The sequence below is a fragment of the Pomacea canaliculata genome, linkage group LG3 (genome assembly GCF_003073045.1).
Source record: "Pomacea canaliculata isolate SZHN2017 linkage group LG3, ASM307304v1, whole genome shotgun sequence".
Taxonomy (NCBI): Eukaryota; Metazoa; Mollusca; class Gastropoda; order Architaenioglossa; family Ampullariidae; genus Pomacea; species Pomacea canaliculata.
Window position 1 is genome coordinate 499,325 of NC_037592.1, and position 18,601 is coordinate 517,925.

At 46.4% G+C, this 18,601-nt stretch overlaps 1 protein-coding gene across 3 annotated transcripts in view; it reads left to right on the top strand.

The window, feature by feature from the left end:
• LOC112558678 (ets DNA-binding protein pokkuri-like) overlaps positions 1-17,563 on the top strand; it is a 36,689-nt gene extending 19,126 nt beyond the window's left edge. For 2 of the 3 annotated variants that reach the window (XM_025229263.1, XM_025229261.1), the window contains exons 3-8: positions 1,593-1,743; positions 7,906-8,079; positions 8,616-8,740; positions 9,372-9,705; positions 12,488-12,686; positions 13,953-17,563. In XM_025229263.1, coding sequence (XP_025085048.1) covers positions 1,593-1,743; positions 7,906-8,079; positions 8,616-8,740; positions 9,372-9,705; positions 12,488-12,686; positions 13,953-14,067 — 1,098 coding nt within the window. In that variant the 3' untranslated portion in view covers positions 14,068-17,563. The remainder of the gene's footprint in view (positions 1-1,592; positions 1,744-7,905; positions 8,080-8,615; positions 8,741-9,371; positions 9,706-12,487; positions 12,687-13,952) is intronic. The other variant, XM_025229262.1, reaches the window with a different exon arrangement.
• Positions 17,564-18,601: the final 1,038 nt, after the last annotated feature.

Genomic DNA, 18,601 nt, shown 5'->3' on the forward strand with positions numbered 1-18,601 from the left:
TATCTACGAGAAAATCGCCTGTAAACGCCATTGTGAGAGTAGTTGTGTAATTGTTTATTCAAGTAGTATTTTTAGTGAGTAAGGTGGTGGGTGAGCTTCTTGAAACGATGCCGGACTCTTGTGGTAATACTTGATGTTATCTGCTCTTGATAATATACTTGATGTTATCTGCTCTTGATAATATACTTGATGTTATCTGCTCTTGATAATATACTTGATGTTATCTGCTCTTGATAATATACTTGATGTTATCTGCTCTTGATAATATACTTGATGTTATCTGCTCTTGATAATATACTTGATGTTATCTGCTCTTGATAATATACTTGATGTTATCTGCTCTTGATAATATATTTGATGTTATCTGCTCTTGATAATATACTTGATGTTATCTGCTCTTGATAATATACTTGATGTTATCTGCTCTTGATAATATACTTGATGTTATCTACTCTTGATAATATACTTGATGTTATCTGCTCTTGATAATATACTTGATGTTATCTGCTCTTGCCATCGGCAACGGATTTGCCTCCTGGGCCTTGGTGATGGGACTTCCGGTGATGGGATGATGCTGTTGGTGGGACAAGATGGTCGTGGCCAGTCTGAGGCGGGTGGTCGATAGACTGGCGAGGTCTGGTCTGGGGTCAACTTGACCGGTGATCCAGTGAACAAGGAATTTCTGTCAAACGAACTTAAGTTGCTGTCCGTTAATTATGCAGAAATGTGTGAGATAGGTGAAATGGTCGGCCAACTTCAGTCTATTTAAAAGTGTATTTAATCATTTTTTACATTCAACTTTTGCCTAAAGAAGTCACAATACATAATGTCGGCCGTAAGTCGGTAGTGGTAATGGAGATGGTGTTTACAAGGCGAAATACGACCGCGACAACCGCTAATCGTGACTAAGAGGAGACCGCCACCCACAGGGTCTTTGATGAGGTGGCTGATGCTGTCGTTAGTAGGCATTAGAGCAGCACTCGCCGGTCCTGCAATATGTTGTTGTTATCCTCACGATATGTTGTTATCATCACGATATGTTGTCATCATCACGATATGTTGTCATCATCACGATATGTTGTTATCCTCCCCGCAATGTGCTGTTGTCATCCTCACGATATGTTGTCATCTCCCCGCAATGTGCTGTTGTTATCGTTGTTATCCTCACGATTTCTGTAGGATTCCTACCGTATAGTTGAATGTGTGACTATGCCTGGAGGATCCTTATGGCCGTTGCCTGTGGGGCTGCGGCTGTAGGATCCTGACTGTGCGCAGGGTTTCCCCGATCCCATGGCCGCAGAGTCCCGCTACACGGGTACCATCCACCCTCGTGCAGGGAGTTCCCTCAACCTTCAGGAGTTTGCCGATTATTTTGTTGTGGCCAGCACGTGTGTGAAGATCACTCAGTCCTCACACCCGCCTGTCTACCTTTACTCACCTTGCATGGCGCCTGTTGGTGGAGTGGTTGGGGGACAGTGACGTCTATTTATAGCTGACTGACATTCGTCTCGCATATCAGTCCCCCTCCTACCCCGATAAGGACCACAATGTGATATTCAAGTGACCCTTTCTGTGCACTTCCTTGTTGATAGGTCCCCCTGTTACCCGACTACGACGCCGTGTACCCACCAGTTGTGCCCGCAGACATCGGCATGGAGGGTATTCGGCGAGCTATCATCAGTGTGGAGGAACTGGACACCATCTCACTCAACCCTCTACAGGAGGCCACCATGGGCTACGAAGGTAAGGGTACCCGTGTGACGTCACTTGCACCTGTGTCCAGCGGCGTGTGTGTGTGTGCAGGTGTGTCCAGCCTGCTGTTTGTATGCACAGCTCGCCACCGCTAAATGCTACGTGACAACGGTCACGAGCGGCTTCCTCTTCCGTTCGCGCATGCGTGTCATTCTTTTGCAGCAGTGTGCGTGATGATGTGAGGGCTACTGTGTGTGTGTGTGAGAGTGTGTGTGCTCTGTAGAGATCATGTCAGACCTTTTCCATCTGTCTGCACGCTGCTGTCTGCATGTTGATGTCTGGTCTGCTGTCTGCACGCTGCTGTCTGCATGTTCATGTCTGGTCTGCTGTCTGCATGTTGATGTCTGCGTGTTGATGTCTGCACGCTGCTGTCTGCATGTTGATGTCTGCACGCTGCTGTCTGCATGTTGATGTCTGCGTGTTGCTGTCTGGTCTGCTGTCTGCACGCTGCTGTCTGCATGTTGATGTCTGGTCTGCTGTCTGCATGTTGATGTCTGGTCTGCTGTCTGCACGCTGCTGTCTGCATGTTCATGTCTGGTCTGCTGTCTGCATGTTGATGTCTGCGTGTTGCTGTCTGGTCTGCTGTCTGCGTGTTGATGTCTGCGTGTTGCTGTCTGCGTGTTGGTGTCCGTCAATATCAGCGAAAGTGAAGATTGGATTCTCGCTTGATGTGACTATTTGGGACTTGGGACCCACTGCAGTAATGTTAGGTCTACTTTAGTAGAGGCTGTGCTAACTACGATTGTGACATTTAGTGTCAGCGGCTGTGACATGCCTACAGCTGCATTACCGCTGTGCAGCTGACAGGGAAAGTGACGTTTGTAAACAAGCCAGCGCTTGCTGTCGGCCAGGAAGGGACTTTCTGAATGACAATAGTGAGTTTATCCTCATACACGGCTCAACATTTGATATCGACTGCAGCTTCGTTGCCATGGTGACAACACTCAATGACTCGGGTTGGGTTGGGTTGGTAGCGCATGACAATGGCCTTTTGACCTTTCAGATGAGCAACAGTATCACTGTGTACAACTGCCATTGCATCTCAAGGAAACTGTAATCAGACTTCGTCCTCAGCAGAGACCATACCTTGAGAGGGGGGAGGGATTGATGTTCACTCCAAGCGACAACTGAGACTGTAGGCAGCCCTATAGACAGATGCCAGAGCCACAACTGAGACTGTAGGCAGCCCTATAGACAGATGCCAGAGCCACAACTGAGACTGTAGGCAGCCCTATAGACAGATGCCAGAGCCACAACTAAGACTGTAGGCAGCCCTATAGACAGATGCCAGAGCCACAACTGAGACTGTAGGCAGCCCTATAGACAGATATCACGTGCAGAGAAAGAAGAGCGTGCCCGAGACGAGAAGTGAACCCAGGACAGCCAACCTTCACTGTATTGGTGACAGGCGCTACCCGTTGAACCACCGGACCGCCCTACACGTGACTATAGGGCTATCAGTACAGGACTTGGGCTTGACTATAGGGCTTCCAATAGCTAATAAGGAAAGTGAAGGGAAATTGTGTTCGGGTCGCCGACACCAAACAATGGAGGCTCAACGCGGAACAGGACCTCACATCTTGCCGAGGACCAAGTGACCAGAAGTAGGTTTGTAGGACAGTTGCTAAGCAACGAGCGGCTGAGTTTAAGTCACAAAACAGCTGCTGGCTAGTTGACACGCTTGCAGGCCGTGTGAGTGGTTAGTGGTGTCCATTAAGAGTGCAATGTGTGGTTTCACGTGACACCAGTCATCGTATGCTTTGGGCGGGAGGCGAGGGGTTCGTTTCTTCCATCTTGAATACGTTTATGAAGATGTGCTTTTATTCTCTTTTGTTCTCATAATCAAATTTTTGTATAGTTCATGTTTGTACATTGTATCCGTGATTGTGTATATTCTGTGTGCGTGTGTAAGCCGCGGATGATACCGAGCGCAATAGAAGCGACTGCTACTACGAACAAGGAAACAGGAAGCAAGATGGCGGCAGGGAGGAAGCGCGGATGTAAGGGCAAAGAAAAATGTCGAGCACTTGACTTTCGTTCTGCTGGTTGTCATCTAATATCATCGCCTGTCAAGGCTGAGTGCGCATGTTCAAGCTTCCGGATTGTTTATTTCATTCTCTAGTTTCTGTCAGCCTGGGAAGGGGGGGGCTGATAGGGGGGTCGGGTGTAAGTCTGTAGTTCAGCGTCTGTCGGTACACGACCGTTAGTCCGCTTACACACGCTACTGCACTGTGTCACGTGAATACATCCTACACTTTAGTTACACAGCAACGGTGGTAGAGACAGTAGTGGGTAGCTGTAGGACCCCAGGCAGACTAGTGGGTAGCTGTAGGACCCCAGGCAGACAGACTAGTGGGTAGCTGTAGGACCCCAGGCAGACTAGTGGGTAGAAGGGCGGTTGGTGGCTCAGTGGGTTTTGTGTCGTGTGTAAAGTGTTTGATGTAGGTGAGTAGAGTTGTGTGTAACTGTACAGTGTTCTATGTAACTGTAACTGTGTAAAGTGTTTGATGTAGGTGAGTAGAGTTGTGTGTAACTGTACAGTGTTCTATGTAACTGTAACTGTGTAAAGTGTTTGATGTAGGTGAGTAGAGTTGTGTGTAACTGTACAGTGTTCTATGTAACTGTAACTGTGTAAAGTGTTTTATGTAGGTGAGTAGAGTTGTGTGTAACTGTACAGTGTTCTATGTAACTGTAACTGTGTAAAGTGTTTTATGTAGGTGAGTAGAGTTGTGTGTAACTGTACAGTGTTCTATGTAACTGTAACTGTGTAAAGTGTTTTATGTAGGTGAGTAAAGTTGTGTGTAACTCTACAGTGTTCTGTGTAACTGTAACTGTGTAAAGTGTTGTGTGTAACTGTACAGAGCTCTATGTAACTGTAACTGTGTAAAGTCTTTTATGTAGGTGAGTAGTGTTGTGTGTAACTCTACAGAGCTCTGTGTAACTGTAACTGTGTAAAGTGTTGTAACTGTGAAGGTGTTACAGAGCCCTGACTGCCGCACAGCTGCTCACAAGGGGAGGTAATCAAATGAACAGGGTTATCGCTCTGTGTCTGTGTGCAGCACGGGTGGTGGGCCCAGTAGCATGACATTGTCTACTAGAGCCCTAGGAGCGACCTTTACTCACCTCTCTTCTCATTCAACTATCAGAGCGGTGCAGCAGAGTAGGTCAGAGTTCATTAAGGAAAGTGTACAAGTCACGTGACGGACGACAGCTGCAGAATTGTGTGGAGTGTGCGAGTGAACATTTAGCTAGTGAACAGTCAGTAAAGGTGTTCAGCAGCGCGTATCAACCCTTGAACCAGGCAGTTGTACAGACTGTACAGAGCATGACAGAAGATTGTGAGACGTTAAACAGGGTACAGATTATCCCTGACCCTAGTACCCTGTCGTCACACTGTTGCCAGTTGTACAGACTGTACAGAGCATGACAGAAGATTCTGAGACGTTAAACAGGGTACAGATTATCCCTGACCCTAGTACCCTGTCGTCACACTGTTGCCAGTTGTACCCCTCTGTTCAGCGTGAAGACTTGCAGGTGTAAGTGGAGCTGCTGTCTTCACTGCTCACCTGAAGTACGTTAACGTGCAGGTCTCCTGAACCCAGTTGCCAGGCTGCCCCCCCCCCCGCCACCCCTCGCCACCCACCCACCCCACCCCACCCCTCAACATACCGGCCGATTTTTGTGACGTGTTACCTTCACCTTTCAGTCTCTGGTATTTCGAATGGGTACACACAGTGGATCTCATGAGCGGACGCCGGCAAGTACTGACAAGTGTACAGGTACCCGGTTTATAACTACGGGTGTGTGGACGAACGGGTATAGCCGTGCAGCCAGAAATAAAACTTCAATGTAGGTGGTGTCGCCCATCTCGCTGCTCGCAACATTCTTGTGCTACGAGTGGGCGGCAGGTAGCCGCTCGTGGTTCTGTCATGCGAGTGGTGTAGAGACAAACATTGCTCCACACAGGGTTCCACATCGTGCTCCACATTGTGCTCCACACAGGGCTACACATAATGCTCCACACAGTGCTCCACAAAATGCTCCACATAATGCTCCACACAGGACTCCACATCGTGCTCCACATAAGGCTCCACACAGGGCTCCACACAGGGTTCCACATCGTGCTCCACATAATGCTCCATATCGTGCTCCACACAGGGCTCCACATAGTTCTCCACACAGTGCTCCACATAATGCTCCACACAGGGCTCCACACAGTGCTCCACATAGTTCTCCACACAGTGCTCCACACAGTGCTCCACATAATGCTCCACACAGGACTCCACATCGTGGCTACCGACCGCTTGTGGAGTGCGACTCCAACCGTTTGCACTCCGTCCCCACCCCGGGTAGCTTAAACAGGGTTATCAGGGTGCTTGGTGTCCAACACAAAAGTCTGCTTTGAACTCGTTATTGTACATTCCAGGGTTTCTCACCGACAGCGAGTAATAAACTTCTCCGTTAGGTACACGGCTACGTGCACACACACACGCACTGGCACACATGAACACACGCACACACACATACACACACACACATACACACACGCACACACACATACACACATACATACACACACAACAACATTACACACACATACAATACACACCACGCACCACACACATACACACACAACATACACACATACACACACGCACACACACATACATACACATAGTTAAACATACACACACATACACACACATACACACACATACACACACCACACGCACACAGATACACACACATACACACACACATACACACGCACACACACGCACACATTACACACAATACACACACACACACATACCACCACACACACACAGCACACATCACACACACACTACACACATACACACACAGCACACACACATTACACACATACACACACACGCACACATACACAACACACACATCACATACACACACACACTCGCACACAACACGCACGCACACACACAATAAAAAGCACACATAACCATACCACCAAAAATACACCCATACACACCATCACTCGCACACCATAACACCACACATTACACAATCCAACGGCAAACACCACATACAACATGCACACATACGCACACCATGACCACATACACACACACCGCACACACATACGCACACACACACACATACACACACATACAACACACATACACACGCACATACACACGGCACTACACACACACATACACACACACATCTCTGTAACACGCACACATACACACCACACTACACACGCACATACACACACCACGACAATACACACAACACACAACACCTACACACACACTACCACACACGCACACATACACACACATACACACACATACACACCTACACACGCACATACACACACATACACACACGCACACATACACCATTACACACACGCACACATACACACACGCACAGATCACACACACTACACACACGCACACATACACACACACACACACATAACACACATACACATACACACACTACACACTACACAACATACAAACAATACACACATAGACACATACACCACATACACACACACATGTACACACCGCACACACACATACCACATATACACACACCATACACACACCACACAACATTTACACACCACATACACACACATACACACACACACATACACACACACACACACACACCACACCACATCACACACACATACACACACACACACACACACACACACACACACATACACACACGCAGCTCTTTGTCTACACTAGACAACAAACTTTGTGTACACTACATTTGTTTACACATGAACGTCTTTATTTACGATGAACATTGTGCATACACACAGAATCATCATTTTCTTCTTGCTCGTGGCATTATCATCATCGTCATCGTAACGGTCATTATATCGCCTCTTCCTTTGTCACCCTAGATGACCTGACAGTAGCGACAATAATGTTGGACCTCCAGACGATAGGTGACGAAGCAGTTCCTAGTCCGGCGATGACTTTTGTTGCGACGACGTGACATCGCCCCTGTCCTCAGTCGTGTCCTGAGTGACGTGATTCGCTTGTCATCTTCTCTCGCGCCATAGTGACTGAAGTGACGCTCGTCTGTTGACTATCTACTGAATTGTTTCCCCTGTCTCAAACCAAGTCCTTGTGTCCGTAGATTACCTGCCCCTAAGTGGCGACATCTGTCAGCTGACACTCATGGGCCTGCATGAACCCGAGTCCAGTCCTGAAGACCAGCGCGGTTACCTGGACAACAACACCGGGTGTGGTACCCACCGAGACTACAGCCCGGGCTCAACGGGCGACAACAGTTGTGAGCAGGAGTTGTCGGGTGTGTTCGTTAGACTGCGATGATGTCATTACTTGAATGTGTGAGGAGTTGTCGGGTGTGTTCGTTAGACTGCGATGATGTCATTACTTGAATGTGTGAGGAGTTGTCGGGTGTGTTCGTTAGACAGCGATGATGTCATTACTTGAATGTGTGAGGAGTTGTCGGGTGTGTTCGTTAGACAGCGATGATGTCATTACTTGAATCTTTGTTAATGTCATCATTATTGGCTCTTGATGTCATTACCTAATGTTTGCTCATGTCACCATTATCATGTCTGTTAGTCTACCTTCAATGTCTCCGTGGTCTGTGCCTAGTGATGCCCACGTGATGTTGAAAGAAAGAAGTGTAGACTTACCTGCACTATTTTCTGTGAAGTAATCTTGACACAGTCAGCAGGTAGAATGGCTGAGCGCACTGAGTGCTGTTCACAGAGTGACGTCAGTGAGGATACTTACACCTTGTAGTGGTGTAGCGATCAAAGTGTTGACGGGTACGGAGCACACCTGTGCTAACCTCCAGGTACTTGTATGTCGCAGACTCCGCGGGTAGTGAAGAGTGCTTGCCCTCCTCCATCAAATGGGAGACAGTGGCGGAGTCCTACTCCTACGACACCCCCCTCCCTGATGTCAGCATCTTCAAGCGCGCCCCACCTCCCCCACAGGTGGGCTGTTGTGTGTTGGTGGCTGTGGTCACCTGATGTCAACATCTTCTGCCATTTCCTTTCTGAAGCTCTCCTCTTTCTGAAGCTCTCCTCTTCTTTCTCTCTTCTCTCTCTCCTTTGTTTCAGTCACGTTTTCTGTGAGACACCTGAACCCGTTGTCTGCTCTCATGATTGTCACACCTGTAGGATTGTGTGTTTACATGATTGCTACATCTGCAGCCACTGTCATTCTCTATTTCCATGATTGTTTGTTACACCTGTAATCATAGTTATGTCTCATGTTACACCTGTAACCGCAGTTTAGTCTCATTACTAGTTGTTACACCTGTAACCGCAGTTTAGTCTCATGTTACACCTGTAACCACAGTTTAGTCTCATTACTGGTTGTTACACCTGTAACCGCAGTTTAGTCTCATTGCTAGTTGTTACACCTGTAACCGCAGTTTAGTCTCATTACTGGTTGTTACACCTGTAAGCTAAACAGCTAAACAATATGTTAATTGTGTCAACACCTCTCACACTCTGTGAAGCCATTTACGTTTCCTCTCACACTTCACCTTCTGTCAACCCGATCACGTGATTCTCGTCCACCACTGTGTCCACTCAACCATCGCGGTGCGTCTCGTGGCAGGATGACTTTCTAGGTCAAGGCCGCCGGCGACCGGAGGGTTGTCTGGTCAAGCGGGAGCTGCCGGACTCGGGGGACGAGTCCCTGGACACCAGCTTTGACAACTACTGTGACGTCACGTACTGTGGCAGCAAGGAGGAGGAGGGCAAGCATCAGTGTTTCGAGTTCCAGCATTGTACCTTCCACACAGACAGCCATCGGCCCTACCGACCGGGGCTGCCCGACGACAACAACAACTACGCCAAGTCCACTCGCGCCACCTCCACCGACACAGTCACGCCACCTGGCGAGGGAGAGAAGTGTCAACGGAAAAAACCGGGCAGGAAGAAAGGACAGGGTGAGTAAGCGGGTGGGGAGAGAGGAGGTGAAGCGTCTGTGTGTCTGTCTGTCTGTGTGTCTGTGCGTGTGTCTCTGTGTGTGTGTGTGCAAGCAAGCGCCCACATGTGTCACGAGGTGTGTCACGAGTGTCGTGACAGCCTGCATGCTTTCTCTGTAGATTTTGCTGTATTTGTGGTTTTGAACATTTTGAACATTCTTCACCGTCCAAAGTTGTGTCCGTCCTACAACCAGTTGTCCCCTCTTGTTGGATTCAAACCACAGCCACCAGGTGGCTGCGCGGTGGCGGTGTCACAGCCTCTAAGGTTCCCCCAGGTGTGGTTACTGCTGGCTGGAAACTACCGGGTGGCTGGTGGAGAATTGTCCTGCCGTCACACGCACTTTCCTGTGATTTCTCACAATCACGTCACACGTCACGCACTTTCCTGTGATTTCTCGCAATCACGTCACACGTCACGCACTTTCCTGTGATTTCTCGCAATCACGTCGCACGTCACACACTTCCCTGTGATTTCTCGCAATCACGTCGCACGTCACACACTTTCCTGTGATTTTTCACAATCACGTCACACGCAGTCCTTACAATGCCAGTGTTCTCAAAGTGAATATTGTGTCAGCGGTGTCCTCTGTGGCTGCTGTACCCTTACTTCCCCTATTTCTACCCTTGGGGTTAGAATGTTAGAATGGATTGTCAAATATTTGTTCATCTTGATATTTCTTACAAAAATTATGAGTTTATCGTAACGGGCGTGCCGTTTCTTTGCGTTGTTTTCGATTTGTGTGCAAGTCAAGATAACGTAGCGGAAATGGCGGCGGCCCTCCACTGTGTCAGGGTTCAAAGGTCAGCGTCATGTAGCGGGCTGGAGCCTCGCGGTGTGATAAAGTCTTAAGTCGTGCCTGCGGCTGGCCAATCTTCTGCTTCCAAATGATTTTCTCGTAAACCATCGTCTGAAAGAAGCGACGATAAGCTGAAGATAAGCGAGAACAACTAGAGTCATTCAGCAGATCACTGGAATTATCTCCCCTTCCTCTCTGTCTCGCGCACACTCGCCACCCCCAGCCCCCCTTCACCTTTCCTAATCTCCAGTTTTCGGTTATTTTACCCAGCTTCGTCCCGGTCCTCTGGGCAGCAAGTTGCAGTATTTCTCTGCCTTATGGTCGCCATACGTGAAGCCGTGCATCTCTCTACACACCTGATGTGAAGCCTTCGCCAGCTATTGTTTATAGATGTCTGATATATATGTCATGTCTAATGTATATAATAGTGTCAGATGCAGTGAGTGACCGGAATTTCATAACAGCTCGGCGATTCTTTTTTAAGTTTTTTTTATTATTTTGTAACCTACGGTATGATCAGCCAGTGCGCACAATGCCAATGTCTAAGTTACCTGAGGAGACACAAGGCTAAAGCTACACAACTGTCGTGTCATCACCTGTCCCACCTTGATGTGAACGATGACTAGAGGCCGCCCATGGCGACTAAGCAGGTGTGGCCAATGTCCCCGGCAGGACACTCTGTCCAAGACTCCTTCAAGGCTCCTTAAAGGGCGGCCTCATTGGCCAGAGGAAGGAGCTGGGGAAGGTCGGGTGGTCTGGTGATTGTCTGCAGGACCTACTCACTATCCTCCCAGACAAGCGTGAGTGGCGGGCCTTGTTAGCTGCTCTGTGCTCCACCAAATAACTGGGTACCTGTCAAGGGACAACTGATTGAACTTTGCAGCTTCTCTCGCAGGTCGGCACTGCTTGTGGTTTCTCGGAGTCCGGTATTATCTGACATGATGGATTTTTTTATTTATAGGGCACCAGGGTGTAGGTGGGTTGAGGGCATTGTCAGTCTGAGCAATCCTCAAACCCCAAACTCAAACCTCCAGCCTTTTCCTAAGAATATTGCACAAGGTTACAACAAGCAGGGCGGAGGTACGCCTAGTTGGACTTTCAGGTATATGTGAGAGAAGAGAACTTGTACACCACGTGACTAGTGTACACAACCAGTGTGTGTGTGTGTGTCTTACTATAGTACATATCTTAACGTGACTGTCAGAATGTGTCAGTAAAAATCTGAGTACACCCATGTGGCACTACTACCACCTAATCTGACAAGGGAGACTATTTTCATAGGTTGCCAGTCCATCAGGTGGACATGGAGACACGGACAGCAAGAGCTGTACACCACAGTCACCATGAAAACATCAGTAGAGCCACTACAGCAGAACAACTCCATTTTGACTGGATTATAGGAAAATAAGAGCACCAGCCACTTGCAGACTGGGATATAGTTAATGACAACAGCTTTCTACCAATCAAGGATGTTATGTTACAACATAGACATAATACTATACACAAGTCTTCACTGAGATACTACATCTTGGATGACTCTCTCTTACATCTTCCTTTCCAATAACATTGCATTTGACTTTTTTAACTAGATGTTCGAGATCGAGTTTAGCAGATAGCAGAGTTTAATGCAGAAGCCGGTGTTGATGGAATTCCTTTTCTCTGTTAGACTTGTAAACATCAGCCTTTTAATCAACAATGTATTTTCGTGTTTAGAGACTGTTGTAGGCTGCGACTGGTGTGTAGGAGTAATACTTTCACATGTTGGCTTCCTCTGCCAGTGCCTGACCATACAAACAGTTTCTACCCCGCTTGCCAGTCTGTCCCCATGTTTTCATACTGTCTGATGCCATGTATTACTCCTCCTAGTAGAACATGTGACCTTTATCTTCCTATTCCTTTTCATAGTGAAGCAACTATGTATATCGTGTATGCTTTTCTATTCACAGTTTCGAAAGTCCTTCATCTCTGGGAATTCATCCGTGACCTTTTGTGTGACCCCGAGCACTGCCCTCGCATCATCAGCTGGGAGAACGAGAGGGAGGGCGTATTCCGGGTGGTGCACTCCACGGAGGTGGCGCGGCTATGGGGCGAAAAGAAGAACAACAAGAAGACCATGACCTACGAGAAACTCAGCCGCTCCCTGCGGTGAGCACAACTGTCCTCACCATCCGACAGAACCTCAGCTGTGTCTTTGTGTCAGTCAGCTGTGTCTTTGTGTCCTGTCAGCTGTGTCTTTGTGTCCTGTCAGCTGTGTCTTTGTGTCTGTCAGCTGTCTTTGTGTCTTGTCAGCTGTCTTTGTGTCCTGTCAGCTGTGTCTTTGTGTCCTGTCAGCTGTGTCTTTGTGTCTTTGCTAGCTGTCTTTCTGTCCTGTCAGCTGTGTCTTTGTGTCTCTTTGTGTCTTGTCAGCTGTCTTTGTGTCTTTGCCAGCTGTCTTTGTGTCCTGTAAGCTGTGTCTTTGTGTGGTGTTTTTTTTTTATTTGCTGACATCATCTCATTGTCTATGCCCTTTATATTTGACAATGTCATTGTAGTAACTGTGTCTATATTGTAGTGACTGTGTCTATATTTTACAATGTCATTGTAGTAACTGTGTCTATATTTTACAATGTCATTGTAGTAACTGTGTCTATATTTGACAATGTCATTGTAGTAACTGTGTCTATATTTTACAATGTCATTGTAGTAACTGTGTCTATATTGTAGTAACTGTGTCTATATTTGACAATGTCATTGTAGTAACTGTGTCTATATTTGACAATGTCATTGTAGTAACTGTGTCTATATTTGACAATGTCACTGTAGTAACTGTGTCTATATTTGACAATGTCATTGTAGTAACTGTGTCTATATTTGACAATGTCATTGTAGTAACTGTGTCTATATTTGACAATGTCATTGTAGTAACTGTGTCTATATTGTAGTAACTGTGTCTATATTTGACAATGTCATTGTAGTAACTGTGTCTATATTTGACAATGTCATTGTAGTAACTGTGTCTATATTTGACAATGTCATTGTAGTAACTGTGTCTATATTTGACAATGTCATTGTAGTGACTGTGTCTATATTGTAGTAACTGTGTCTATATTTTACAATGTCATTGTAGTAACTGTGTCTATATTTGACAGTGTCATTGTAGTAACTGTGTCTATATTTTACAATGTCATTGTAGTGACTGTGTCTATATTTGACAATGTCATTGTAGTAACTGTGTCTATATTTGACAATGTCATCCAGTTTCTCCCTGTCTTTGCTTCATAATGTCCAATGAGTGTGTCTTTATTTCATCTCATCTTTGTTTCTGTGTGACAGTGTCACAGAGCCTTTGTCAAGTCCTCCCCGTGTCTTTATTGTCATGTCATTCTCTGCCCATGGTATTAATTCTGACCACCGGCATGTTTCTCTGTTCAGCTATTCCAGACGAGAAGGCTACTTTGCCGCGCTACCCAAGGACAAAGGGTACCCCAAGAAACTGTGCTTCAAGTTTGGACCCAAGTCTCACGGGTGGCGAGACAGCCCCCGATGATGGGTGGCGGCCACTGCAGTGTTCTTCATTCCACAGGTGCCTTCGTGCCAAAGGTTGGCAAGAGACGATTGTCTACCTACAAGAGACACCTTTCTATGTAACGACTGAAGTAGTCACGTGGCTGGCTTCTGTAAATCTATGAAAAGACAGTTGAGGAGCTACCCCCTGCCCACCCCTCTATAATGTGTAAAAAAACATTAACAGACAAATGTTTTGTAGTCAACACTGTGCTCATACTGACACTACATCGTGTAAACTGGTTTTTTTCGTGTTGGAGGAGAAATGTTTGGGTGACCTTTGTGTACGATGGTAAAATGAGAAAAAACGGTAATATATTTCCTCAGCTACAATTATGTCCAGATGACCAGAAGAGAAATATCTTTTTGTATGTTACATAATAATGCAGTTCATTTTGGGATTTAGTCTCACAATCAGTCTCTTAGTTGAAAGCTTGCCATATTCACGATCGCCTATGTTTTGTTGTTTATATTTTTATCATAAAATTATGGGCGACTGAGAAACCAATCAACAGACAAACACTTTCCTAGAAGCGCCATCTTGTAAAGATGTCCAGTCATCAGATGGAGCTCGCTTACAGTCTGTGAGGATGAGGACTGACTGTTGGTTGTCTCACACATGTTGGTATTGCCATTGATGAAACCAATTTCTGAATGCTCAAATTGTAAACCTTGTCACATTTCCCATTTTGTCTTGAAAAAAATTATGAAATATGTTTTTCTTGTTAGAATTCTCTGGCTGCCACTTGTGTAGCTTCAAGCACTTTCAGCTCTCAGACCCTGGCTGCCTCCTCCTACAGGAACTGTAGTGTCTGGCCTTGTATACTACATCTGTAACACCGAAGTACATTTGTACGATAGCTTATTGCATTTCCTTGCTTAGATATCTCCATGGCTACCACGGTTACTGTCCGACAGCGGGCTGGATGCGTTTTATGATGTACAGGTTGCAGTGGAGGAACTATTATTTGCTGATGATTCAAAGTTTCCTATTCTTGACATCTACAAGAGAGATTTTCAGGAATCTTAGTAGTTATGCTACGAACAACAAAAAGATTGAGTTTTTCTCAACTTCCACTTGAAACTTCTGAGACATTTGCAATGATGTAATAATGATGTAATACCCGGTACAATGGCGCCACAAGACCCACCTGTTACGGAGATAGGTTTGTGTTGTTAATGAGAGATACTAACTCGTTATTGGCTGATTGAAACTCACTCAGCCCTCACCTTGCTGCTGATTACTACATCGATGGGATGGATGATGCAGTCAGCAATGTTTAGAGAATATTGTCCCCACGTGTCCTTTCATGACAAGGCAGCTACAACTCCATGTCAGGCAAGACTAGAGCAGTTCTAGTGGTCAGAGTATGAGTGTAACACTCAGTAACCACTGTAACCGATATGTAGTGTAATGGAGGGGCCTACAGACCCAGTCACTACAAGGTCCACTGTTTACTTTTTCTACGGGTTTCCATGAGGAGGAGTTCAAATTGAATTCGCGCCTTTTTTGTCCACAGTTCATGCTGCTGTTCATTGTTGTCCACAGTTCATGCTGCTGTTCATTGTTGTCCACAGTTCATGCTGCTGTTCATTGTTGTCCACAGTTCATGCTGCTGTTCATTGTTGTCCACAGTCAATGGTGTTCAGACAGACCGCACTTGCTGTAGAATTCTTGTTGGTGTTCGAAAGACATGCACTGCACTAAAGTGCCCGGATGTGCCGTCTAAGAAGTAACGTCACGTGATCTCTGGAGGTCACGAGGTCGCCAGCTCGCTGAAGCCTCGTTCCAGTTTTGCTATTGCGTAACCCGGCTTTTATCTGCTTTGTAGAGATCTTATTGTTACTGTATCTCCACGCCTCGCCGAGCTTGTGAGTTCTGAACACTGTCTTGCACACAAGTCTATTGTTGTGATTGTGTCATAATTTGTTTTGTTGTTGTTGTTGTTCTAACACATCTTTCGAAATATTGGCTCGAAAAGATGTTTCCACCAGCATAATCTCTCTTGTCTGCTGCTCGAGTTTTCTACGTCTGTCAGCTCTGCCATCTGTCCCTCATGTCAGTCTTCCTATGACACTAGTGATCTTTGACACTAATGACACTCGATGTCGAGGCCGAGAGCTGCTGATGAGAGTTTTTCTGCGCTTGAAACAGAGCCCAGCGTGGTTCCTGGGTCGGGATGACAACAACTGTATTTCAGGGTCTGTAAACATGTGCACAATGGCTTCTCTCTCGTGGCCACCACCAACACTTGTACCCGACCAGTGCTTCGAGGCCGACATCTTGGTGAAGAGATTGGTCTCACGTGCAGTGTCAACATAAACTGTTGTCATCAATCTAGCTAAAGAGGTTTTGAAGACCCAACAACATTTTCATCATATCCTCTTGACTATCGTCAAGCTCTAAACTGTGACTTTTGATGTGTCAAACGTGTCACGTGTTGCTGTGTCCAAAGCATTCTCAATGTCGGTTGGAGTGATCTCTGTGATGCTGCTGGCACCACCCGTTGGCTGGGCTGCTGGAAAGTAGCTCGAGATGTTTCCATGTCCCCACCCTAGCCTGACCTGCTGCTCCTGGGACCTCTTCTGTAGGACTGTACCCATCAAAGCTTACATCTGCTACACGGTGTGAATGTGTTTCACCTGTCAATGTGGGTGGGAGAGGGATCCCCAGCCTTGTGGGTGGCACACGTGACTGTCGAGCAGGTGAGCGCTGGTACAAGGTGCTCCCCTGTCCACTCAGCAGTTGTCAAACACAAACAGGTTCTTGATAAGGCAGGGAGGTACAGGATGTGGAAGGAGTTAGTTGAGCTCCATCTTCCACGTGCCCTGCCCTAGAGAGAGTGAGCCACTTTCCTTCCCTGCCACTGGTGCTTGGGTGCTACTGCACGTTTACCTTCTCTTGACCTTTGACCTCTCAGAATCTCTGAAGGCTGCAGAACACGTCTGGTCCTGATATAGTCGACAGTTCCTTTATTTTATAGAGTTCCAACTGAACAAAAGTAATGAATAGTTTGCTCCTCAAGGTCGTTACCAAATTATTTTTTTTATTCTTCCTGCAGACGGATAGCCTTCTAATCACTTTGGTACCCGCCTTACTATGACTTTGTGGATGCTAGGTTTTTAAAGTCTTGTTTTCTTGTTTTGAGAAGACTAGAATGTCGATGATCTGGTTGTGCATCAAGCCGCGGACATCTGCTGAATATTTGCAGAGATGGCGGAGTTGCTTGAGGTGATGAGGTGATGAGGTGATGAGGAGGGGAAAGGAAGATGTCTGCTGGGTGTCAGTCGCTTGTTTTTGTAAGCAAATAAGCAAATAAGCTTTACTGTGTCGCACTTTCTTCCTCTAATTCCTTACTGCACGTGCCTCAAATACCTACAGCCTTCTAAAGAATTCTCTCCGTGTCGGTTATTAAATATGTTTATGTCTTGTTGTTAAATATTTCTTAAAGAGCTGTTATTAAATAAGAATGATTTTTTCACGTCTTCCATTGTTTTCAAACATCCGTGACAAATGGCGGTTATATGGAGGGACCTTGCTTACAGTTATGTACGAGAGCTGGTGAGAGATGTCAGGCATCATCTTGTCTTCTGCTGCATGTACACGCCGTGAAACTGGCTATGAACAACATGAACATGAACATGAACATGAACACTAGCAACAGGAACTCGGGTAGAGAGCGAGAAGTCAGAAGCTGCGCAGTGCCGAGGAGCTTCTGTCAAAGGAATAAAAAGAATAAAATAATGTTCCTTCAGAGTAATTATCAGAAACTACTCTTGAACACCAGAAACTACTCTTACACAACACCAGTCTCTACCCCCCTGAAGCTACTCAGAAGGGAGGGTGCATCTACCCGTTCTCCCGACAAGTGATGTTTAATGTTCAGTGTGTATGGTGCCATCGTGTTCTCCAAGTCGCTAAACGAATGTAGGAGCAGTTTTGACAAATTCCTTCCTTCATGCTTTGGTGATCATAACTGATTTGTATAAATTTGTAAATGAACTTGTCGCTTGATGTCGCTGATGATTATTGTGACAACATCCGTGGAAGTGTAAACACCAATCACATTTGTTACAGCATGTTACAGTCTCCAACAGATGTAGGGGAGGATGTGTTAGCAGCAAATCAGTGTTCACTGGGTGTTCAGATGTCAGTCAAGGGAGATAAGAAACTCAGCCGCCACTGGTATGGTCCAGTGAGGCAGACGGCGATGTGTGTTTGACTCAAGAACACATTCACACTCTGGTTGATGTCAACACATTGTTGTGGGTAATCGACACTAGATGTTGACTCTGTACACAAACACGTGCCCCTTGAACTCGCACGTACGCACACAGTCACACACACACACGCACCCAGGGAGTTAGAGCAGACGTGATGCACACAACATGTGAGTGGGGGAGTGGAGGGGAGGGACTGTGCACTAACTGTCATGTTCAGCCATGTTTACCTACGTCTGACCTTTATTTTATTTTTGTAAACTTTCTTGGGCAGTTGAGATGATCTGTCAACAATG